We start from the raw sequence: 26,504 nt of genomic DNA on the forward strand, positions 1-26,504 counted from the left end.
GGAAAACCAGCAATTGGGTAGTGTATATTGTGCTGGAGGCACACACAACAATCACTAACTCCTGCAGATGGCAGATGGCTCAATTAGAGAAGAGCTATGTAGGTGGATATAACGGTGTATACTGGGTTCAGAGCACGCAGACAGCACGCACAATCTCCTACAACTGACTGCAAGCTCTATTTAAATGGAGCAAGATAGCTAGCTATATAGATGGATATAGCGGTGTATACTGGGTTCAGAGAACGCAGAATCTCCTACCACTGACTGCAAGCTCTATTTAAAACGAGCAAGATAGCTAGCTATATAGATGGATAAAGTGGTGTATACTGGGTTCAGAGCACGCACAATCTCCTACCACTGACTGCAAGCTCCATTTAAAACGAGCAAGATAGCTAGCTATATAGATGGATATAGCGGTGTATACTGGGTTCAGAGCACGCAGACAGCACGCAGAATCTCCTACCACTGACTGCAAGCTCCATTTAAAACAAGCAAGATAGGTAGCTGTATAGGTGGATATAGCGGTGTATACTGGGTTCAGAGGGACGCACAATCTCCTACCACTGACTGCAAGCTCTATTAAAAAAGAGAAATATAGCTAGCTATATAGGTGAATATAGCGGTGTATACTGCGGTCAGGGCACGCAGACAACAACCACTACAGAAGAGCAAGAACGAAAAATCGCCCGATAACGATCGGTGTATACTGTGTTGAAGGTACACAGAACACCCACTAACTCCTACAGACGCCAACACACTACACAAGGCTGCCGCGCTGGCGGCCTTATATAGTGTGGGGCGTGTACTACACAGCCTGAGCTATGATTGGCCATAGGCATCCTGCTTGTGGCCAATCATGGCTCTCCTCGCTGCCGGCGCTGTGATTGGCCAAGTATGCGGGGTCACAGTGCATGCTTGGCCAATCATGAGCCAGCAATGCACTGCGATGGCACAGTGCATTGTGGGCCATGAGCGCCACACGAATTTGGCGTGAACGGCCCATAATGTTTGGAATTCGCCGAACGGGCGAACAGCCGATGTTCGAGTCGAGTCGAGTTCGAGTCGAACGTATGTTCGACTCGAACACGAAGCTCATCCTTATTTGGGTGATTAACAATGGAAATTCAGTCACCTTTCTAATCATAGTGGAAAAAAGGCACTAAAAATAGTAATTGCTAGACTCCAAAAAAGTTCTCTAAACATGAAAGATTTTCTCAAAGACAAAATGCTTGCAAATTACACATATAAGTTGGCAAACAATGAATCTTTAAGGTACGAAAGTGGCAGGTGTCACATGTGTGATCATTTGATTATTCTATCATGGAACACTATAGTAAACATGCAAAAAGATTATCTATACAACCAAAAATAGTAACGCTACAAATCACTGCATCTTAAAGCAACTTTGTTGAAAGAGAAATGCAAGTTAGGCTGTGGCTTGCTAAGACACCATTAAGTACCTTTTTTATGCTTTCCCCACCATACACATGGCATGTTCATGAAAAGTTTAGCAAAAATACATTTTCAAAGAAATCTAAAGAAAAATCCAATTGGTGGCTATAGCCAGGAAGAAAATTAATTATTGGAGAATATTTGTTAAGCTGTGACTTTAAAAGCAAGCACTAGGCACATTCTTCCCATTTTCCCTTACTCTGTCTCTCTGAGCCTTACCATTCCAGACATAGATGCTGTTGCCTTCGGGTGAATTGAGAACCAGCAAGTAGGTGTCCCCAGAGTGAAATACACCATGACTCTCCTCTGGCACCGAGATGAGCTTCATTTTTTCAATGCGGAAAACGTGGAGTCCCTGTTCCGAAATGGATTTAGGGAAACAAAGATCTCTGCAGTAGAAGAAACAATTTAAATGGCAAAGACTTAAGTATGGTCCATTCCAAAATGAAAATGTGACTTTTAATTAGATATAATGAACATAGCATATTTTTATAATGGCTTTTTGTCTCATCATGCCTACCTACTCTCAAATCCCTGCCATAATTCCCAACTGTCCTCCTGGGAATTCTGGGTATTCCCGCCCACTTTTGTGTGTTCCCGCTCCTGTTACATTTGCTAGAATAAAAAATAATGATAGAAACCCAGCAAGGATGTTGGGCATCCCTTATAATAAGCACAGTGAGTGTGCAAAGCTGGGAACTCAGCAAAGAGAACTTACCAATCCCCAAGAGATAGAAGAAACTGCCAAGTGGTTTAAGTCTCCAGCATCCACCAAACACTGAAATATACTGTACATATTATTTTTGGACGGACTGAACTTTAATAGCCTATCAATTTACAGTCTAAGTAATTGTCAATTCTCTGCAGTCTTCTGGATCCTGGGAGAACCCCAATGCTGGATATTCCCAGCAAGGATGATGGGAATCCCTAATAATAAATACAGGGAGTATGCATAGCTGGGAAGTCAGCAAAGAGAACTTACCAATTCCCAAGAAATAGAAGAAACCGCCAAGTAGTTTAACTCCCCAGCATCCATAAAACACTGAAATATACTATATATTTATTTTTTGGGTGGATTGAACTTTGTTTCGTGGGAGGTAAAGCTTTAAAGGGTTCATGTAAGTGATTGTATTATTGTGAGAATTACTTTTTATATTAGGGACACATAGATAAGTTGAAATGGATTGCAGTTTACCGAAGACTTCAAATAAAGCAATTGTAGATTTAATAGGTGATCGATTCACATAGATTTAGAACAGTCTTTCCAAGTTGGCGTAATTGCCAATTATCTGCAGTCTTCTGGATCCTAGGAGGACCTCACTGCTGGACATCCAATAGAAAGTGTCCAAATCACCTAGCCATTAACATGGACAGCCAAAGTTGGTGCATCATGTGACCATTGATTTAGATTAGCAGTTTGGGCTTTTAGATTATTTTTTTCTACAATTAACTCAGTGGTTAGTTAGGCATGGAGGGGGGGGGGGGGGGAGGCCAAAGCTCAGCTTACAGGTGGAGCATGGCCCCTGTGTAAGCTCAGATTTGCACTGGCCAAAGTTTACACAGGGCCAAGTCTTTGTTTCCATCCCCAAGTGACAGTTCTGGGACTGACAATTGGTACCACTTCAATAAAGCCATCAACCCAGGTTTTACTGGCCAATTCAATCATTAGGAGGATGAGTGCCAACAAACAGGGGTAAACATGGCACAAGATAAAACTGATATTAGCACTGAACTGTCATTGCAACTTAAATTACAGACTTATGTAAGATTACTTGTTTCACATTTTTTGTTTCTGTTCGTAAGGGCAACCAGGAAACTAGATAAAGCTAGACAGGGTAGTCTTTGTGTATATAGGCCTCCTCTACACTCCCATGACATTGTCATAACAGACAAATGTTAACTTCAAACATGTTTACTGTATATTTCACTAGGCTTTTCGTCCGGCCTATAAAATGATTTAAATGGTTTTCAAACACCACTAGAAAAGAGATGAGGCAGTATAATAAAATATCAGTGGGATGAACTGAATGACAGTGGTGTGTCCTTTGCCTTAACGATTAGCACTAAGAGTGCCTCTCTTTCATTTGATGAAGTTGAAAGGTATGTACTCTGAATGTATGGCTTTGAATGGCACTCTAACAATGTGGGCTGTACTCAGTAGCCCCTAGGTGCATACTAAATGAATATGGTTTCCGTATGCTTAAATGAAAAGTAATTCCAAACAAAATGTTGTGAAACTTTTCGGTCAAGTGAGGAAAAGAGAGTTTGTAGGAAGAGTGCCAAACAATTTTTACAGTCCAGAAATTATTTATTTTTTAAAAGATGTTTGTATAAGATAAGGCCAATGTGTTTTATTTATTCTAAAGAACCCCCCTCATCAGCTTTAAAAAAAAAAAAAAAAAAAAAAAACTTTCTATCTGAACTTGAAGAAGTCCGGATGATGAATTGATGTATATTTGAAATCATGTCAAGGGTGTACAGCCTGTTCAGTTCCCTGGCCTAAGTTGCTGATGAAGCCCCGAAGAACCCCTACACAATTTCTCATCCATCAAGCCCAGTGATGGACCTTGTATTTTAGAGAGCTGTCCAGGTTCTAAATATGGTTCCCTAGATTCTGAATGCTTGTTCTACTAAAAAGGCCTTGAATTTAATGAATGATTCTCAAACCAAAAGGCAACTAGGTAGTGTTCCAGAATGATATAGACAAACCAATGTTTCCTCGGGAGAATACATGATATAGCTTTATATTGCTCATGGATTGCTCAAACAGCTACTTTGCCAGTTTTTGATTACTGTCTGTCTCACCAAAGACCCCCTTCCCCTCTGTTTAATATGCATACGTTTTTCGTCATGCAATCATATCACAAAAAGCCTAAACTTTTCAAAAAGCCAGTGGGATTATTTACTAAAACTGGAAAGTGCAAAATCTGGTGCAACTCTGCATAGAAACCAATCAGCTTCCAGTTTTCTTTTGGCAAAAGTTGAATTGAACAAGGTGAAGTTAAGAGCTTCTATGCGCAGAGGCACCAGATTTTGCACTCTCCAGTTTTAGTAAATTAGTAAATCAACCCCAGTGAGTCTCTCAAACAGGACTGCAGACAGTTTCAGTTTAACCTCATTAGACGTTAAGAAGATCAATTCCTATATTTCACAAACATCTTGGTTATTTTCTTGCGGAAACCAAAAATCTAGACGGAGGAAGGAAGAACCACAAGGCAGGAAACAAGGTTAAAGCAGTTAGAAATGTCTCTAAGTGTTTGTGAAGCAAAATATACTGTACAGAGCACAGGCTGACAGGAACATTATTAAAGGGGGACTCCAGTTCAAAATGATAAACCAAGCCATAACAATACTCCATGTCTGAAAAATATTTAAATGCACAATTTTCCCCATGCTACATTGCTGTTTTGCCCTAAATAGTATGACCACATTTTGACCATGACCATGACCTGTTACTGCCTCTGTACACTCAGAGGCATAACAGGAACTCTAGTTAGCCCTTGTCCCCCTCACCCACTGATGATTACTGACTTTGATTTTAAACACTTAACTACAATTATCACTAAATTGACCTCCTAAACTGAACCGTGCTAACCCCTCTCCCTAGTCGCTTACTTATCTCATATTGCACCCCTTTTGGTTTAAAAGAGGAAATAGACCAAAATTGAAGACCTTCAGTATTTCACATCCATAGGGACTAATCAGGGCCATGGATATTTTTTCCCTGGAGGGGTCAGCTCTGGAGAAAAAAACAATAGGCAATGCACAGTGTGCTGCAGCAAATTGTACATGTGGCAAAACTATGCCAACAGTGGGGAAGGCTTATAACTTGAGCGCATATTTCCCAGAGCACAGGGGTCAGAAGTGTTTTACACAGAATGCAGGAGGCAGGACAAAACAATTATTGCTAGCAGTTATAGCCACCAGCGATAATTGAATATTAAAAAACAAAACAAGAAAAACACAACATCAGGCTGGTTGTACCCAAGCCAATTAATAGATCGACTTATGCCGCGTACACACGGGCGGACTGTATGGCGTACTTAGTCCGTCGTACAATCCGACGGACAGTCCATCATACTTTCGACTGAACGGACTTGACCACACACGGATACCCAAACAGTCCGTCGAAAACTTGCGCGATGACGTGTACAGCACGTACACGTCAAAATAGAAATAGGAAGTCCAATACACAGCAAAGCACCCTTCCGCCGTGTAAATCCTTTCTGGGTATGCGCCATTCTTAGTCCGTCGAACTAGCCTACTGACGAGCGGATTGTCCGCTGAAACCAAAGTACGACGGACAGAATTTCGAAAAATCCGAAATACTTAGTACGCCAGACTGCATGCTGAAAAAGTCAGCTGAAGCCCACACACGAGCGGACTGTCCGCTGAAATGTGTTTCGACGGACTAAGTACGCCATACAGTCCGCCCGTGTGTACGCGGCATTAGGTACAATCAGTCTGTCCATACGTGGAATCTCAGCTGGTCCCTGCTGAACTGCTGGCTTAAGGGAAGTCCTTCCTCAGCTGTGTCATGTGACTGAAGCCAGGCAAAAGAAGCCTCCCTTGCTCTGAACTGACAACCTAAGAGGGTCTCTACTTCTGCCTGCACTGCCTATTGTTTTTATTCAAGGTCCCCAAGGCTGGCCCAGCTTAATTCCCATTGACATGAAATAGTGAGTTTCTTAAATTTTGGTCTATTTCCCACTTTTCATGCCATGCACAGCTGCTCTGGGAGGAGGTGGGGCATTGGACCCCCTACCCCCCGTCCCCCCGCACCCGGCAACAGAGACTCTAACATGCTTAAGGTATATATAAAGCCAAAACATGAATAGTCTGGCAACAGAGACTCTAACTTACTTAGGGTATATATAAAGCCAAAACTTTTTTTCAGTAGAGTTGGGAAGTGTTAGAATCCCTTGTAATTATCACTTTCTGCTGGGGAGATTCACCCCTTTATTTGTCCCTGTGGATGTTTCCACTTGGACTGAATGTGAAGGAAAATCCAAAACTTGACTTGGTATCTGAACAATAATAGAGGGGAAATCTTCCAATGAGGACACTTGTGGTGCTAATTGTCTATAAGAGAAGTTCCCTCACTTTGAAGATGTAACATCCTGTTGGAACTACAGAATCCATTGTGCGTGTGATAGTGCTGGAACGGTGGTTTGTCTGGTATTTAAATGAACACTGTGGGCTTGGTTATCCTTCATGGGGAGTTTGTACCCAATGGAGGTGTGGTGTAGGTTTACCTTGTCAAAGTTTCAGCTGCCGCTTCTCTGAAAGCGATGTAAAAGATGCTTCGCAGAGTACTTAGGATGGGTGTCAAGGCACGCTTGGTATAAAAGTTCTTAACATGGGTATATTTTATAAGTTTATTAAAGCTCACAGGTAAAGCCTTTATTGAGGTTCACGGGTAAAAGGCAACGCCTTTATTAAAGTTCACAAATTAACGGTTAACAGGTAAAGCCTTTAGGCTTTACCTGTGAACTTTAATAAACTTAAATATACCTTCAAGTGTTACTAACTTTTATACCTAGCGTGCGTCTACACCCACACTGTTGGAACTACAAGACAGGGAGTGATAGGACATTTCTCAAACTGGATACAAATAGTAATATAAAATAAATTAAAACTTTTTTTTTTTTTAGAAATAGTCTTTCTTTAATATATTGAAGAAAATAGCTGCCCGTTTGCCCTAACTTCCTTTATTAAAGAAAAAGTTCACTTTTGGTAACATGTTACACCCAAGTTTAAGGTGTTACATATTAGTGTTAAGCACCTCCCCACCTCAACCTCCTCACTCCCACCATGACAGCAGGAGGGGTTTTCTCTCCTGGTCTCCCTACACCCTCTTTCACATTTTAAGAATGGCGCCGATACATAGAGCACTGCCCACATAGCAGTGTCATTTGTTTAGAGATCTATGAATGAAAAAACTACAAGTCCCATCAGCCACCACGGCTGATGGACTTCTTGTTTCAATGAACTGCGAGCAGGCTGATCAGCATTCTTGTAGATTTGTAACAGAAAGCTATGGAGATATGGACACAAAGCTAGAGGAAGACTGTGCAGGAGCCTAACGTTGCACCCGTGATCTGCTGATTGCAGCTGCAATTCTCTGCACGCTCCTATAAAATAAAATAAAAAAAAATTTTATCTTCAAAATGACGTGCATTTATTATTTAAAAGGTGAACTTAGCCTTTAGCCCAACAAAAAAAACTAAATTAAAGGGTATCCTTTTCTATTTGCCTGGAGGTCAGGTTTAGACTGCTCTTCTTTTAAAAATGTACTTCTTGTTAATTAGACCGACATCCATGTTCAGTGCTATTATGGGCACGGTGTGCCATTAGTGATGCTGGTGGCTTTTGTTTATGAACACCTGTGTGGGTATCATGTGTCTCTGAAAGATTCCATTCTATACAGCATACCTTGCACTTGGTCCACCGTACATCTTTAAACTGTAAGAAGAAAAAAAAAAGGAAGGGTTATTAGCAAATTGCATTGATAAACCATTATGACATGGTAGGACATTTTTTGTGCATTAAACTTGTATCAACATTCCTGGATGAACAGACACTCCTTTACCGACCAGCTAGTGGTAAGTCAGGAATATATAGTGGTTGTCTGAGACATTTCTGATCAGTTAGTCAATTTGGGTAATGATTATTAGTTTTCATCAGATGCTGGGGACATTCAATCAGAAATGTTAGAAAAGATGCCTGGATTTCTATAGTTGCCTTTTGAGTTGAGCAGCGATGGCAGAGCCTGGCCCCACTGCTCTTCCAGTCCTTTTCCCAACCCCCTTAGCTAAACGAGACAAATAAATACTGTAGGTTCACCTATCTCCACTAAATGGCATTGATAGGGGAATCTGACATTCGAGGACACCTGCAGCTATTTGAATATCCAAACAGTGATTGCATCTGATTAGGTGCAGTCACTGTTGGGCTGACAATCTTCTACCCACCACCTTCAATTTTTATCTTATCCTGTGAGCAATAAATAGATCAATGAAGAAGCCATTTCTAAGCTTCTCCTTCACATTCGGGAACCTCTGCTGACACCACTTTCTCATCTTTTGGGACACGGCGGAATTCTGAGACCGCAGATCGTAGGGTCCTCCGGCTCACTCCACCGAGCATCAAGAGGTACCTTATTCTGCACAGGAACAGTCATATTCCCTGCAGGCCTTTAATCCAAGTAGTCTGATCCCCTTGGGGAGCTCAGCAACCTCAGAGATGTGAGTACACCATTGCATTTTACCTTATTATCATAGATTTCATACATAGTTATATAGTAGGTGAGGTTGAAAAAGTCCATCAATTCCAACCTATGTGTGTGATTATATGTCAGTATTACATTGTATATGCATGTATGTTTTGGTCGTTCAGGTGCTTATCTAATACTTTTTTGAAACTATCAATGCCCCTAGCTTAGACCACTGCTTGTGGAATGGAATTCCACATCCTTGCCACTCTTACAGTACATACAATCATCTATCAAACTACTACACCATAAGGAACTCTCCTGCAGCCTCTGTCTCTTTTTTTCCTCCTTACCTTTGGAGGTACCCCAGTTATTTAGTGATCGATAGAGAAATATACACATATATATAAAATATATAATATACATATACACATATATATATATATATATATATATATATATATATATATATATATATATATATATATATATATATATATATATATATAGGCACTGACTCCACCCCTTACCACTCTACAGAAAGGTTTCATCTAAAAAAGGGACCTAACTCCAAATTACATTATTCACTGTTACCATATAATATTTTGGGACAGAGTCACCTAGTGGCAGGCTAGCTAAACTTTTTACAATTGGAAATCACTGATTAGAACTTCTGATGCTCTGAACCACATGCTTTTATTCTCGCATGCTTGTTCCATAGCTCCCAACTGTCCCTGATTTCGAGGGACTGTCCTTGATTTGGAACAAGGTCCCTCCTCATTCGTCCCTCATTTTTGTCTGATCTATACAGTTGTATATAAAATGCACTAGTTATCATTCAAAAAGTGTTTCCCAGTGCTAAACCTTTAATCCCATTTCTAAATTGCTGCATCTGGAAAGCCAGGACAGGAATAGTCGTGGTAAAACAGAAGCACGTGTGTTTTTTTTTGTATAATTCTCCTTGTAAGGGGATGTGGCAGGGGGTATGGCCTATGTCTACTAATTTTGCTAATAGGTGTCCCTCGTTCCCATCTTAAAAAGTTGGGAGGTATGTTGTTCTGGATCAGTAGCCGAAACACTGAATCCACAGACAGCCAAGCAAGTATCATTTTCAGAAAGAGGTCAGCAGTAGCAGTCTGCATATCTCTTTTATAAACGATGTCCTTTCAATTTTTATTAAATTTTAATTCCTTTAAATCAGCCATCAAAATGAAAGGCTTGAATTTGTGGCAACCGATTACATAATTTATGGGTTTCTATGATGATAATTCATAGATAATTAAAACAGCTGTGAAAAATTATTCTAATTACTCTACTGATGTGACACAACGATAGCACTTCTTCTTTTGGCCCCTTCTTAGTATATAGAGGTCAAAGATAACAACCAGTTGTTATCTTTGACCGTTACACAATTTTTATGAAATAATAAATTTTTTCTATTTTTTTAAAATATTGTGTCTTCAAAAGTTTGCCCTTAACCACTTGGCGTCCACGCTATAGCCAAATGATGGCCACAGCGCAGACCTGAATTTCCGGGAGGCCGTCATATGACGTCCTCCCCTTTGCACGCTCCCCAGCTGTGATCACTGAGTCAATGAGACTCGGGTGATCACAGATTCGAGTAAGGGGCCGGTCCCAGGCCCCTTATCACGTGATCAGCTGTCAGCCAATGACAGCTGATGATGTAAACAAAAGCTTGGTTATCGTTTTTTTTTTATCTCCTCACACTGATAGCATGAGGAGAAAAAAAAATTCTATCATCGGCTTATGTGCAAGGGACATCGGTCCTGAAGAGGAAGAGGCAATTCTGCCTCATCTGTGCCCACCAGTACCCCCTGCCAGTGCCACCTGCCAGTGCCCACAGCGCCCACGAGTGGCACCTATCAATGCCCACCAGTGGTGCCAAGCAGTACCACCTATCAGTGCCCATCACTGCCACCCATCAGTGCCTATCAGTGCAGCCTCATCAGCGTACAACAATGAAGGAGAAAAATTACCTGTTTCCAAAATTTTATAACAAAATATAAACTTTTTTTTTTAATTCGGTCTTTTTAATTTTTTTTAACAACAAAAAAAAAAAAAAACTGCAGAGGTGATCATACACCACCAAAGAAACGTCTATTTGTGGGTAAAAAAATTATTGATTACCGTATATACTCGAGTATAAGCCGAGATTTTCAGCCTCTTTTTTGAGGCTGAAAGTGCCCCCCTCGGCTTATACTCGAGTCATCGCTGTCTGCCCGCTCGATCAGCGTGTCGAGCAGACAGACAGCGGCCATTCTATCATTCAAAAGCCGCGCCTCCGGCTCCGCCTTCGCCTGTGATAGGCGGAACACTGAATTTCCCAGCAGCCTGTGTTCCGCCTATCACGGACATCGTATCATCCTCGTACTACGGACGAGGATGATACGATGTCCGTGATAGGCGGAACACAGGCTGCTGGGAAATTCAGTGTTCCGCCTATCACAGGCGAAGGCGGAGGCTTTTGAATTTTACAATGGCCGCCGAGGCGCCGACGAAGAGGGCACGGGACGGAGGCAAGGCAAGGCACGGCACGGGACGGGACGGGACGGAGGCAAGGCAAGGCACGACACGGGACGGAGGCAAGGCACGGCGGCAAGGCACGGCACGGGACGGAGGCAAGGAGGCAAGGCACGGGACGGAGGCTCGGGACAAAGGCTCGGGACACAGGTAGGCTGGACACACACACACACACACACACACACACACACACACACACACACACACATACACACACACACACACACACACACACATGGATGGATGGAGACACACACACACAGGGATGGATGGATGGATGGAGACACACACACACAGGGATGGATGGATGGATGGAGACACACACACACAGGGATGGATGGATGGATGGATGGAGACACACACACACAGGGATGGATGGATGGATGGACACACACACACACAGGGATGGATGGACGGACACACAGGGATGGACGGACACACAGGGATGGACGGACACACAGGGATGGACGGACACACACACAGGGATGGACAGGCATGTCTCACCCTCGGCTTATACACGAGTCAATAAGTTTGCCAGTTTTTTTGGGGGTAAATTGGGGGCCTCGGCTTATATTCGGGTCGGCCTATACTCGAGTATATACGGTATTCATTTGGGTACAGTGTTGTATGACTGCGCAATTGTCATTCAAACTGCATCAGCGCTGAAAGCTGAAAATTGGTCTGGACAGGAGGGGGGTTTAAGTGCCCAGTAAGCAAGTGGTTAAAATTCCTTTGTACCGGGAGGTACTTATTCTTTATATACAATATATTTGGGATGGTGGCAACAATAAATGGAGTTTTTCCTTCTCAGATAATTGTTCTACAATATAGGCTTTTGGCTCTGAATGAGTCCGATCTGCATGCCCAAAGAAGAAGCATCAGAATGATGAAGGTGCTGGCTGAAAGAATATAATAGTCATACACTCTAACAAGAGTGCCAAACAAATGCCCAAAGTATGAGTCCAAGGTAATTTAATGACAAAATTGATTCATAGCAGATTAAATTCAATAATTTTCAGGGGCAAAAAATCCCTTCATCCGATGATGGAGGAGTGTGTTTGGTCCTTGAAATACTGTACGTTGGCTTTATTCTGTTATGAATTCATTTTTATCAATAAATCACCTTAGATGTTTATTTAGTGCCCTTGTTTCGATAAAACAAATGCGTTTCGGGGCAAAGACACTCCCCTTCATCGGGTGGTGAAGGGGGAGTGTGTTTAACCCCTGAAACGCATTGGCTTTATTCTGATAGGAATCAATGTTATCATTAAATTACCTTGGATGTTTGGTTGGCACTCTTGTTGGATAAAACCAAAAGGTGTTTTAGAAGCCAAAAAAAATTGTCCTTCATTGGGACCAATAACCCTGATGAAGGGGGAGTGTGTTTGCCCCCTGAAATGTGTTGGATTTATTCTGCTGTAAATCAATTTCAACACTAAATCAACTCTTGGGCATTTGGTGCTTTTGTTGGATTGCATGTATGTGGACTCTCAAGTATGGGCTCCTTTTCTGTTCTTGAGGACAGTACTCTGTTTTGTGGGGTGCTTAATATCACTGACCCTTGGAAAAGCTGAAGCAAGTGCACCATTTGTTCTTTTTAGAATACAATATCTGGCAGTGGAGATTCCTTCATCCACAGTGTTTAGCACGGCTGGAGGAATCTATATGTGTATGGCTATCCTTAGAAATCTAGTCATTGCCTTTTCCACAAGCAAAGAGGAACTTATTTTTTTTTTCTTTAACTGTGTGTAGACCGAAAGCAATGGGGAGAATTTTCCCCTCACTTTATGTGCTGGTGGCCACCACAAACGGCACAGGAAGCAAACAAAACCTCACAGAGGATCTGGGCCTTCCTGACACCACAAAAAAAAAAAAAATAGGCTGCTTCACATCCATGCACTGTATATAATGTAATATATATTATATATATACACACACACTTTTTTTTTTCTTTCTTTTTTTCACACAAGTTAAAATTCACTGCAAACTAAAATATGTACTGCTACAGCATATCAACTCCAATGTCTGAGTTATTTAACATTGTCCGGCAGACTCCGCTTGCTCATCGGGGGAGATCGATCCTGTGTTCCCCGCTGAGCCGGCGGATGACATGTATGTCTCTGCTCACTGTGCAGAGATGGGCCTGTCAGAGCCCTGCGCTCCTCTATGGCAAGATTGGGTGAAAACGGACCGCCTGTCTATCTTCATCTAATCCCATCAGATCTGATCCCCCAAACGAATGGAAAATAGGGTTTGCATCCGTCTGGATTTCACAGAGAGAATCGGATCGAATCACTGCTGACATCCGCCGCCCCATAGGAGTAAATGGAGGCTCCGATCAGATCCGCCTGAAAAACTGACAGGCGAAGCTGATCGAAATGCCCATGTGAAAGGGGCCTAATAAAGTACTGAACATTTTATATACATAGTTGTACATGTAATGACTTGCTCCATAAACCAAGCAGTCATTTCGGCTCACTGCCCCTTATACAAGATCAGCTTCTAACTTGTCTAACTTGTTCATTTAAAATTTGACAGCAAGTCAAGTTTACACTGATGCGGTGCAAATTTGCGGCAAATTATGTGCAGATTCTGCACCGCATCCAAATCGCATCTCGTTCATGCAAACTGCTGTGGGTGTGTATGTTAAGTTAACGACACCCGAAACTGGTTCGCAAAACGCGAACACACATACTATCCCATTCTGGTGCAGCCAAAAAAAAAAACAGTCCTGCACATTTTTTGGTGCGTGTTCAGTGCGATTTGAGCCATACAGAATAATGGCTCTAATAGCACTGCTGAAGAATCGCATTTGATTTGGACAGGAATGAAGTGCAATTCCTGTTTAAAAATCGCATGCGGTTCCAACACCTCATTGTGTGAACTGGCAAGCAAACCTAGAAGTGGATTTGTTACTATGCATAGCTGCAGCAGATTCTGTGTGCACTAACTTTAGTAATTAGCCCCTCATTGTATTCTGACAGTGGGGAGTCTCTGCTGTCAGAATACACAGATCTGAGCTGCAGCCTCTGATCTAAAAAATGTTTTTCCAGCAAGCCAGTTTGACAGAAAACATGGCCCTATAATCTACTTTTTTATGATGGGGGGGGAGAGGGCTAAAGGCCCCTTTCACATGTGTGGATCTGTATTCAGCCATCCGCTTGCTCAGCAGGGATTAGTCTATTGGTCCCTGCTGAGCCGGCAGATGACAAGTCTGTCTCTGCACACTGTGCAGGGATTAACCTGTCAGATCTCCGCTCTCCTCTATGGGGGTGAAATCGGATGATTACAGACCGCCTGTCCATTTTCATCCGATTCGATCCGCCAGACGGATGGAAAATAGGGTTTCCATCCGTCTGGATTTTGCGGAGCGGAAAGGATCGGGGCGGATCGGATGTCAGCGGACATGTCACCTCTGACATCCGTTGCTCCATAGAGATGTACGGAGCGACCGTTTAGGTCCGCTCAAAAAACTGACAGGCAGATCTGAACGGTCCGCAAATGTGAAAGGGCCCAAAGGCAAATCCACTTTGCGCTACAAGTGTACTTTGAAGTGCAGTCGCTGTAGATCCGAGGGGAATATGTAAGGAAAATAAAAGGCAGCATTTTTGCTTGTACATGATTGGATGATAAAATCAGCAGAGGTTCCCCTCAGATCTACAGCGAATGCACTTTCAGGTGAACTTGCAGCGCAGAGTGGATTTGCCTTTAGTAAATCAACCCCCATTGTTTCTTACTGTGTTTTTCTGCCTCTGTACCATCATCTGTCAGCTCCTGAACCTGTCCTACTCGTCCTTACCTCCTTTTGTTTGGAACAAGCAGTGCACGTTAGATGCGATCATGTGCACTGCTCTATGTACATTGCTCACTCTCGGGATGGTGTCCATCTGGAGAGTGAGCAAGAGGGATGGCTATGTTCCTACACACAGTGGGACCAAGAAGAACAAACATAACCTCCCTCTAACATGAGTTCAGATTAAAGCGGTAAAAAAAAGTAATTTGCAGGAAAATTAGTGTCGCTTTAACAGACAAATAGTACACCATGGCCGAACCCCGCTACCATTATCACCCCCGTCATCGCTCACCTTCTTTGGCTGCTCTGTCGTCCGTGCTCTTGACTGCTCCGCTTGCTGATCACCACACCCGGTTAAGCCCGGAGGACTCGCTTTATTCTGTAAGAAGTTTGTGGTTTTCAAAAGAGGAAAAAAAGGAGGGAGGGCTGGCTATGACTCAGTATCATGTGTGCAAAATACAAGACTCACAGCGTAGAAGAGGGAGGGAGAAAAACAAGACTTTTCACATTCAAGGCTGACAGGTAATTGAATCCATCAGCCCCCCCCCCCCCCTTCCTCTTCCTTTAATGAAGCACATCAGAGTCAGAGAAGGCGGAGAGGATTATGGGAGGGAAGAAAGATGCGAACCACAAAAACAAGTTGCCCAAATAAACTTTGTTTCCTTTTGAAGGGCGTTTCAGATTTTTGAGGTCTCTCTTTGGCACTGCGTTGGCGGGCATAATATTTTGAGAGCTGAGCAGCTGTCTGTCAACTGCTGTGGAGGTAAGCTGATCACATTTCTGACTGGTGGTATGGATGGATCATGGTACATCACAACACGCCTGGTCCCCCCCCCCCTACGGACAGGACAATGACATTTAAAAAAAGCCAATGAAAGAAAAAGAGAGACAGAAAGAAAGGAATGCATTAGACATCATTTACTTATGTTTATACTCAGGATCTTGAGAACGATAAAGATCCCAAGTTGTTCTGTAAAGATCTTGAGTATAGGCGCACAAGTGTGCATAGACATGCATAAAACTCTTCATCCTCTTCTAGTCGCCATTGTTGCAATATATGCATGTATACATCCAAATGACTGCACTCAAACATTTTCTATTTTTTTTTCACTTTTTTTTATTTTTATTAAATGTATGCAAGTAGTACACAAAGAAACGGATTCCATGAATCCCCCACATTTACAGACAAAACAATAGCTTTATGGGCTAGATCAAGAGGAAACATGGAACAGTAAAGTGAACAAAAGCGCAAACAAGCGCATACAATCTCTGTTGAGATCCTTCTCAGATCTTCTCGGTCTAGAGCACAAACATTAGTTAATAGAGTCAAATCTATTAGCAAGCTAGGAAAGCTCCTGTTTAACATTTTTGGGGTATATAAAAAAAAGGGGGGTGGGAGGGAGGGAAAAGAAGGGGCAGGATTAGTTAGAACATAAGAGATAGTCCTTCAGGGAATGAGCATAAGAGAGAAAGGGAGAGGGGGTCAGGTCATCACTAACTGCTCTCTACATCACGTATTTTGGACCATCCACGTGAGTCTCGCCACTAGCGTGGTACTGAATTAGCCCTTTTGTTTTTATAAGGTTACTGTTTAACTTCAGGTTGCATCTTTTGTGAGTTACTGGTATAACTGAGAAGTTTTAAAGGATGTCCACGTTTCCCAATAGCAGTAAATGTAGAAATTTTATCTAGTGAGATATAGATCAGCTCCTCCATCTCCACGATCCGATTAATCCGATGGGCCCATTCGGACATTGTCGGTGTAGATGCCGATCGCCAGTAAGTTGGTACGCACATCCTAGCCACATTAATCATGTGTAGTGCGATCAATTTGTGGTATCACTTTTTAGGTGTCTCAGATAATTGTAATGCCCTGTACACATGGTCGGACTTTCCGACGGAAAATGTGCAATCATATCGTGTTGTGGGCTCCATCTGACTTTTTCTGTCGGAATTTCCGACACACAAAAGTTTGAGAGCTGGATGTAAAATTTTCCCACAACAAAATCCGATCGTTTAAATTCCGATCATGTGTAGACAATTCTGACAGACAAAGTGCCACGCATGCTCAGAATAAATTACAAGACAAAAGCTATTGGCTACTGGCCTGTTTATAGACCCATCGTACGTGTTCTACGTCACCGTGTTCAGAACGATCGGATTTTCCGACAACTTTGTGCGACCATGTGTATGCTAGACAAGTTTGGGCCAAAATCTGTCGGAAAAAATCAGACGGATTTTGTCGTCGGAAAGTCTGACCGTGTGTACAGGGCATAAGAGGTACTGTGCTGGAGAATACTCCAACTGGAGGGAGGTCACCTTCGTTATGACCTCATGAACTTTCCGGCAGTAAGGTTGAAGTTACGGGCAGCTCCACCAAATATGAAGGAATGAGCCCGTCTCCCTGTCACATCGCCAGCATTGTTATGGCACAGTAGGTGAGAATTTGTGTATTATATCTGGGGTTCTGTACCAGCGTGTTCTCAGTTTATAGCCATTTTCTTGTACTGAAACGTTTAAAGAACCTTTGTGGAGATAGAAAGTGAGGCAAAAGTGCTGAGATAACATGCCTCTGTGGGGGTGGGCTTGAGCACAGAGACTCCAGTATTGTAGGGTTCTTGGTAAAACCTCCTCTACGTGCTGGGTCAACTAAAAAGTGTTTAAGCTGGATATAGGGCCAAAACGGAAATGAGCCCGTATTGGAGAGATTCGCAAGTTCGGTTTGGCGCAAGAAGTGACCTCTACGGAAAACGTGCTTAGCTAGCATTTCCGCATATGGCCATTCTGTCTTCACAAAGGTTCTTGCTGAGCCCGGAGGAAAGTCCGGGTTGTTTCGAACTGGAGTAATGGGGCAGAATTTTGCAGAAATCGTATGTTTGACGCAAGCCCTATTAAAGCCGTGGCGAGTGGGTCCGATAAGTGTATGTGCCAAGGCGATGAAGCCATATGCTCCCTGGATATCCACGATAAGTATCGTAGTTCGGAATTCGAGACCAGATTCTCCAGGCCCACCCAATCTTTACATTGACTATATACTTTCCAGTCAACTATACGTGCTAGGTGTACCACCCAATAATATTGCTGTATGTCGGGAAGGCCTATGCCTCCTCCATCTTTCGGTAGTATTAACTTAGCCCAGCTTATTCTTGCAGTTTTCTTGTGCCATATGAAGGAATGACAAATGGATTTGTACATACCAAAAAAGGAGGTTGGCAGATGTATTAGTAAGGTTTGAATTTTATATAGTAGGCGTGGAAGAACTATAATTTTAAAGATGGATAATCGCCCAAACCAGGAGATATTTGATTTGTCCCATTTCTGGATGTCCTTTCTTATCTTTTGTAGTTCCGTTAGAAAGTTCCTACTATATAGTTGTGATAAATCAGTGGGTAATTGAATACCTAGGTACTAGATGGCATCCAACTTCCACTGAAAAGGACAGTTGAGTTGGCATTGGTTGACTAAATCTAGGGATAAGGAAACATTCAGTGAAAACGATTTGGTATAGTTGATTTTTAGATTTGAAAGTTTTTATAATTGGTCTAGGACTTGCAGAAGGTTGGGTAGTGACGTTAAGGGGGAAGTGAGGAAGAAGAGGACGTTGTCGGCAAAAGCGTCAATCTTGAATCCCCATTGCCGCACCCGTATGCCCTTAATGTCTGGGTTGGCCCGGATACAGCGAAGGAGGGGTTCAAGCGAGAGAAATTATAGTAGGGGAGACAAAGGGCATCCTTGCCTAGTTTCATTGTGGATGGAGAAGGCGTCCGACAGGTAACCGTTGACTTTGACTTTTGCCTTAGGATTAGCATACAGGGACATAATGAGGGTCCGCATACACGGTCCAATCCCTATTGAGCCCAAAACCGAGTCCATGTAGTTCAATGCCACCCCGTCGAATGCCTTCTCTGCATCCATTGATAGGAAAAAGCCTTCTTGGTGCGAAAATGTAAGCCAGTAAGTTTATCGCTTTGATCGTGTTGTCCCTGGCTTCTCTACCAGGGACAAACCCCACTTGGTCCAGGCCTACCCAGGCTGGCAAGTAGTAGGACAAATGGGAAGCCAAGATTTTGGCAAATTGTTTCACATCTGCATTTAAAAGGGAAATTGGACGATAACTAGCTACATTAGTGGGGTCTTTCCCCTCTTTGGGATTTACTGCAACATAGGCTTCCAATAGCTTCTCTGACTCGCAGGAACCGGCGGAAAATGAGTTAAACGCTTTGAGGAAGCTCGGTGATAGAATGTCTGAAAAAGTTTTATAATATAAGGCTGTAAAGCCACCTGGGCTCTTGCCTGGTTTGGTATCTTTTAATGCCTCTGCAAATTCCTCTGGTGATAGGGGGGCCTCCAGCGCTTGGGAGTCTTCTTCTGATAAGGCGGTGGTACTAAAGTTATGTAAGAAGTCTTGGATAAGTGTGGCACGCTTAGTGGATGGGACATTTTCTATTTTTTATTTTTATTCCCTGGTTGTACTGAATTATTCTCCTCATTGGAAGACTTCCCCTTTATCTCCTGTTCTGGTGACAACCCAGAATCTGTGATTTTTCTTGTCTTCACTGTTGTTGAGAACGGTAAGGCCTGGTTCACACCTATGCATTTTTTAAGTGCATTTTCAGTTTTGCAGAAACACACAACAGTTCATTGAACATGTTTTCTTATGGATGTAGTTCACATCAATATGGCCCGGAACGAAAAAAAAGGAAGAGAAAATAGTGTAGGGCAGGCATGATGAGGTGAACAGGGGAACAGGTCATGTGGAGGTGAGAAGAGAGGGCTTGCCTGATTGGGAGGTAGCCCATTGGATGGGAGGGGTTAGGTGCCTTTTAAGGAGGGGTGGTTCAGCCCTGGCATCCAGTGGAGCTCGACGGGCGCAGGCAGCAAATTGCCACCCACCCTCCATGTTCTGCGGGGGCAGCAGATTAAGGATGTTGTGGCAGCCCGCGGTTGTTGGTCTATGCTGGCAAATAGAAACACCTCAGATAAGGAAGGGATCAGGACCCATCGGTGGTACAGGTCCCTCTGGTGTATTCAAGTTAACGTTGGTTTAACTGGAATAGGTTAATGGGTGGACTGCAGTTAGTGTGTTGTCTCCGAGCCAACTGTTGTGGCTGGAGGCCTAGTATGGTAAAGGTACCGCAGTGCGATAGTTTGGGGGGGGGGTGCCTTCAAAGACCAATGTGATTAGTGACTGATGGTTTTTGTTTAACAAATGGTTTTTTATTGTTTATGTTAACTGCTTAAGCCCCGGAAGATTTTATCCCCTTCCTGACCAGAGCACTTTTTACGATTCGGCACGGCGTCGCTTTAACTGACAGTTGCACGGTTGTGCAACGTCGCACCCAAACAAAATTTACATCCTTTTTTTCCCACAAATAGAGCTTTCTTTTGGTGGTATTTGATCACCTGTGCGGTTTTTATTTTTGCACTATAAACAAAGAAAGAGCGACAATTTTGAAAAAACAAAACAATATTTTTTACTTTTTGCTATAATAAACATCCCCAAAAATATATAAAAAAATAGTTTTCCTCAGTTTAGGCCAATATGTATTCTTCTACATATTTTTGGTAAAAAAAAAAAAAAAACGCACTAAGCATATACTGATTGGTTTGTGCAAAAGTTATAGTGTCTTCAAAATAGGGGATAGTTTTATGCCATTTATATTATAAATTTTTTTTATTAGTATTGGCAGCAATCTGCGTTTTTTTTTTATCGGTACAGTGACATTATGGCGGACACATTGGACGCTTTTCACACTATTTTGGGACCATGGTCATTTATACAGTGTTCAGTGCTATAAAAATGCACTGATTACTGTGTAAATGACACTGGCAGGGAAGGGGTTACGTGTGTCCTAGTGAGTGATTCTAACTGGGTGGGGGGGTTGGCTTCAACTCACATGACAGCGATCACTGCTCCCCGATGACAGGGAGCAGTGATCTCTGTCATGACACACTTCACCGTTCTGCGGCTCCCTGACACAATCGCCGGGAGACCTGGACCCGCGGGCGCGGTTGCGCTGTATGCAGTGGCACGCACGCGCACCTGCTATCCCCTCCTCTTAAAGGGGACATACAGGTACGCCCACTTGCCCACCGTTATATCCACCTATATAGCTAGCTATATTGCTCTTTTTAAATAGAGCTTGCAGTCAGTTGTAGGAGATTGTGCATGCTGTCTGCGTGCCCTGACCGCAGTATACACCGTTATATCCACCTACGTAGCTAGCTATCTTGCTCTTTTTAAATAGAGCTTGCAGTCAGTTGTAGGAGATTGTGCGTGCTGTCTGCGTGCCCTGACCGCAGTATACACCGCTATATCCACCTATATAGCTAGCTATCTTGCTCTTTTTAAATAGAGCTTGCAGTCAGTTGTAGGAGATTGTGCGTGCTTTCTGCGTGCCCTGACCACAGTATACACCGTTATATCCACCTACATAGCTAGCTATATTGCTTTTTTTTAAAAGAGCTTGCGGTCAGTTGTAGGAGATTGTGTGTGCTGTCTGCGTGCCCTGACCACAGTATACACCGTTATATCCACCTACATAGCTAGCTATCTTCCTCTTTTTAAATAGAGCTTGCAGTCAGTTGTAGGCAGCACAATATACTCTACCCAATTGCTGGTTTTCCCATCTCCCTTCAGGCCATTACCATGTCTGGAAGGCCAGCAAGGAGAGGCAGACAGGCGCGAGCCAATAAGATGGCAAGCAGGCTCTGTGTCTAGAGACAACAGTGCTGGTCGTGGACGCGGTGCATCGTCAGCATCAGCACGTGGCCATGGGACACGCTTGTCCTTCTTTTCGACAGCTGGACATGTTGAGCCGCAACATGCCGAAGACTTGGTAGAGTGGATGACCAAGCCCTCTTCATCCTCCTCCTCCTCTCTCACCCAGGCTCAGGGTACTAGCAAAGCAGCTGCCAATGCATCGTCTTCCCTCCTGTCAATGTCATCATCAGTGACTCCTTCCCTAGACCCACCACGTCCTCCTGAGGAGTCTCCTGAACTCTTTGAGCACAGTGTTGGGTACATGCTCCAGGAGGATGCCCAGTGTTTTGTAGGCTCTGATGATGATACTCAGCTAGAGGAAGGCAGTAGCGTGAGCGCAGAGAGAGGGGATGCTCAAGAAGGACAGCAATCTGGCAGTCATGTTCCACAAGCTGCAGCATACTGCCAGGTTTGCTCCAGCGATGAAGAGGGAGGGGATGATGAGGGCACTGACTCCACGTGGGTGCCTGGTAGGAGAGAGGAGGAGGAGGAGAAGGAGGAGGCACATGTCCAACGAGGCAGGATGCCCTCCGGGGGCCAGCTTAGGGGCAGCACACCGACTGAATCACACCGCAGAGCTCCGCCTGTGCAGGGCGCTGCCTCTGCGCGTTATTCTAAAAGATCTTTGGTGTGGGCCTTTTTTGAGATGAGTGCATCAGATCGCACCGCTGCTATTTGCAACATATGTCTCAAGCGTATCTCGCGTGGCCGAAACATCAGCCGCTTGGGCACCACATGCTTGACCAGACATATGTTGACCTGCCATGCAGCTCGTTGGCAAGTGTACCTCAAAGACCCACACCAAAGAACAAAGCGGACCTCTCCTTGCTCCTCATCAGCTGGGATCTCCAACCCCACTAGACATTCAGTCCTCTCTGAAACCTGCTCTGAGAGGAATGAAGGTGTAGAATTAGGTGTGTCACAGCCAAGTGCTACCGGGCACTCTGCTAGCAGTACACCCACGTCCGATTATAGCAGGCAAATGTCCCTGCCCCAGCTGTTCGACCGCCGAAAGAAGTTCACTCCCAGCCATCCACATGCCCAGCGGTTGAATGCTAGCTTGGCTAAATTGCTAGCACTTCAACTGCTGCCTTTTCAGTTGGTAGACTCGGCCCCCTTCCGTGAGTTTGTACAATGTGTGGTTCCTTAGTGGCAGGTCCCCAAACACCACTTTTTCTCACGGAAGTCGACTCCGGCTCTCTACTGGCATGTGGAAGGCAATGTCCTTGCCTCGCTGGACAGGGCGGTCAGCGGTAAGGTGCATATTACCGCTGACTCATGGTCCAGCAGGCATGGACAGGGACGTTACCTGTCTTTCATGGCCCATTGGGTCACTCTTCTGGCAGCTGGGAAGGATGCAGGACAAGGTGCAGTAGTGTTGGAGGTTGTTCCGCCACCACGCCTCCAAAATGCTACTATTGGTTGTGACACACCTCTCTCCTCCACCCCCTCCTCTTCTTCTTCCTCCATGGCCTCTTCCAGTGCTCTGTCCTCAGAACCAGCGGTGCTCTGTAGGCGTTCCAGGGGCTACGCAAGTACGCAGGCAAAACGATGCCATGCCGTGCTTGTGCTGGTTTGTTTGGGGGACAGGAGCCACACTGGGGCAAATGTTTTGTCAGCTCTGCAGGGGCAGGCTGAGAGGTGGTTGACACCATGCCAGCTTAAGCCAGGAATGGTGGTTTGCGACAATGAAACCAACCTCCTCTCCGCCCTCCGACAGGGACAACTGACCCATGTGCCCTGTGTGGCTCACGTCCTTAACCTGGTGGTGCAGCGGTTCTTGGGCAGGAACCCGGGCTTACAGGATGACTTGAAGCAGGCCAGGAAAGTCTGTGTGCATTTCTGCCGATCATTTAATGCCTGTGCTCGGCTGGCTGAGCTCCAAAAGGAGTTGAACCTGCCCAAGAACCACCTTATGTGTGACATGCCCACCAGGTGGAACTCAACGTTGGCCATGCTGCAGTGGCTGCACACGCAGCAGAGGGCCATCAATGAGTACCTGTGCGACTTATGGCACCAGGACAGGGTCAGGGGAGCTCGGTTTTTTCTCACCACGCTAGTGGGGCATGATCAGGGATGCATGTACTGTCCTGTTACCGTTTGAGGAGGCCACAAGGATGGTGAGCACTGACAGTGCATGCATCAGTGACACTGTGTCTCTTGTCCACCTCTTGGAGCATACGCTGCATGGAATAATGGAAGGGCACTTGAGGCAGAACAGAGGCAGGAAGAAAAGGACTTCCTTGCCTCTCAAGGTCCCCTTTATCCAGACAGTGTTCCTGCTGTGCCACCCATCACACAGCAAAAGGATGAGGAGGAGGAGGAGGAGGATGATTGTGTCAGCATGGAGGTGGAGGCTGGCACTCAGCAGCAGCAGCAGTCTTGTAGGGATGATTTACAGTCCCAAGAAACCCGTGGACTTGTACATGGCTGGGAGGAGGTAGCTGCGGATCATGTTGTCCTTAGTGACCCAGAGAACTCCGGACCGAATGCCTCAGCTAACCTACGCTGCATGGCCTCCCTGATCCTGCAAAGCCTGCGGAAGGATCCTCGTATTCTTCGGATCAAGGAGAGGGACCATTACTGGCTGGCCACTCTCCTTGATCCACGGTACAAGGGTAAGGTTGCTGATCCTTATCTTGCCGCCGCAGAGCAGAGGATGAGACATCTCTGGGAGGCCTTGCAGAAAGGACTGTGCAACGCGTTCCAAGAGACTGGGAGGTTACAAACTCCTGGTCCTGGACAATGTGTTGCTGAGGCATCGGTCAGAAGGAGCGGTGGAGAAGCTAGTCGTCTGAGCGATGCGTTCCGACAATTTTTTAGTCCGCAGCCCCAAGGTATGATCGGTTCCAGCAACCATCGCCAGCGTCTGATTTACATGGTGCAGGAATACCTTGGGGCAAGGTCAGACTTGGACACCTTCCCCCCCGAAATTCCTCTGGCTTACTGGGTCTTGAGGATGGATCACTGGCCAGAGCTTGCACAGTATGCAATTGAGCTACTGGTCTGTCCTGCATCCAGCGTTCTTTCGGAACGCACCTTCAGTGCTGCTGGTGGCTTTGTTACCAATCACAGGGTGCGCCTGTCCACCGACTCAGTTGATCGACTGACGTTCATCAAGATGAATCAGTCTTGGATCACCCACAGCTACCAAGCACCTGAAGCTGATGTAACCGAATAATTTTTTTTGAAATATCACATCCCTTCAAGACTGCCTATGCTGATGTTGAGTGACTGTCCTGTTACGTTGATTGTCTATCCTCTTCCTCCTCCGCTGATATGTTGGAAGAACATTTTTGGTTCTGGGTGATGCCACCAGCCCAATTTTTCAGCCCCTGTTTAACAGGGGCGTTTAATTACAATTTTTTTTTTTTTTTTTTCAAAATAGTTTTTATTGAGTTTAGCGAACATACAACAATGTAAATACGCAGTAGGTACAAACGGTACTACAGGAACAGTAGGTATGATAGGTACAATAGGTACAATATAATGTTCATTTTAGTACATAACAGTCTATAATATCAGCTTATAAACAGCAATGATGGAAGGGCGAGAGATAAAGGGGGGAGGGGAGTGGGAGGGGGGAGAGGAGAGGGAGCTTAAGGAAAGGAGGGGGGAGAGAAGAGGAGGGGGGGGGATAGGAGGGAAAGAAGCAAAAGAGGATGGAGAGTCATGGGGTTGTCTTGATGGAAAGAGTTAATCAAACATTATGGTATTGGTCATACCATACCGACCAGGGATGCCAGAGAGTTTTAAGGCGGTGATGGTTGTGTTTCCCTCTAGAGAGAACAATTTCATATGTATAGTGCGTTTGGACTACCATGATAATTTCATCCAGTGATGGGGTTGTAGTTGTCTTCCATTTTCTTGCGATTAAGAGTTTTGTGGCTAAGAGAATGTGTGTGGTGATTAAGCGTAGGTCTGATGGAATGTCGTTAATGTTGACATTGAGGATTGCCAGAGAAGGAGTTAGTGGAATGTGTAGGTGCAGAACTTCATGTAGTAGTGTTTCTACTTTGGACCATACTAGTTTTATACGTGGGCATGACCAGAAAATATGTAGGAGTGTCCCAGGCAAGTTACATTCTCTCCAGCAAGTATGCGGTGTTTGTTTGTTAAATTTGGCCATTCTATATGGTGTCAAGTACCATCTCATTGTAATTTTTTGGGCGAGCTCCCAAAGTGCGGAGCAAGCAGTGTATGTGTAGGTGGACTTAATTGCTTGTTGCCACTGACAATCTGAGAATTGTGTCTCAAGGTCTGTCTCCCAGTCTGTAAGGGGTTTGGACTTGTAAAACATATGTTTTCCCTGCAAGGTGGAGTATACTATTGAGATCCCCTTAGAGATATGATCGTTAAGAAATAGGAACTTCCAAATGTTTAGTGGTAGAGAACTTTCTAAAGAAGGGTGAGCAGCGAGGCAATGTCTTATCCTGTAGTATGTTAGATAGTCCGTCATATGGGTGGCCGACTGTTGTTGCTTGAGTGTATGCGAATTGGATTGAATTAGAGAGCGAAGTTCCGATGTGTAAGTTGCCATGGCTGATATCCAGACAGGAATGTGGAGGTCGGGAGTAAGTAGTTGTAGTGTTTCAAGGGGGATTGGAATGGGTCGTAGGGGAAGATTTGTCCAGTGAGTGTAGTGTAGTGTTCTCCAAGTTTTGACCGTGGCTTGTATGGTAGGTGAGTATAGAGATAATTGTGGAGTCTTAGCGGAGGTGCTAAACAGCCAGGTGGATAGA

At 44.3% G+C, this 26,504-nt stretch overlaps 2 protein-coding genes across 2 annotated transcripts in view; one reads left to right on the plus strand and one right to left on the minus strand.

The window, feature by feature from the left end:
- The window catches only part of CAPG (capping actin protein, gelsolin like), a 55,502-nt gene extending 39,995 nt beyond the window's left edge, over positions 1-15,507 (minus strand). The window contains exons 1-3 of the mRNA XM_077454755.1: positions 15,292-15,507; positions 7,888-7,917; positions 1,672-1,841 (exon numbers count right to left, since the gene is read on the minus strand). Coding sequence (XP_077310881.1) covers positions 1,672-1,841; positions 7,888-7,910 — 193 coding nt within the window. The 5' untranslated portion in view covers positions 7,911-7,917; positions 15,292-15,507. The remainder of the gene's footprint in view (positions 1-1,671; positions 1,842-7,887; positions 7,918-15,291) is intronic.
- Positions 15,508-15,617: 110 nt separating this feature from the next.
- Positions 15,618-26,504, plus strand: part of CLDND1 (claudin domain containing 1) — a 123,885-nt gene continuing 112,998 nt past the window's right edge. The window contains exon 1 of the mRNA XM_077454758.1: positions 15,618-15,762. The gene's annotated coding sequence lies outside the window, so the exon portion shown is untranslated. The remainder of the gene's footprint in view (positions 15,763-26,504) is intronic.

This window comes from Lithobates pipiens, unplaced genomic scaffold (assembly GCF_037356315.1).
Source record: "Lithobates pipiens isolate NorthernLeopardFrog02 unplaced genomic scaffold, aLitPip1_a1.2 Scaffold_25, whole genome shotgun sequence".
NCBI lineage: Eukaryota > Metazoa > Chordata > Amphibia > Anura > Ranidae > Lithobates > Lithobates pipiens.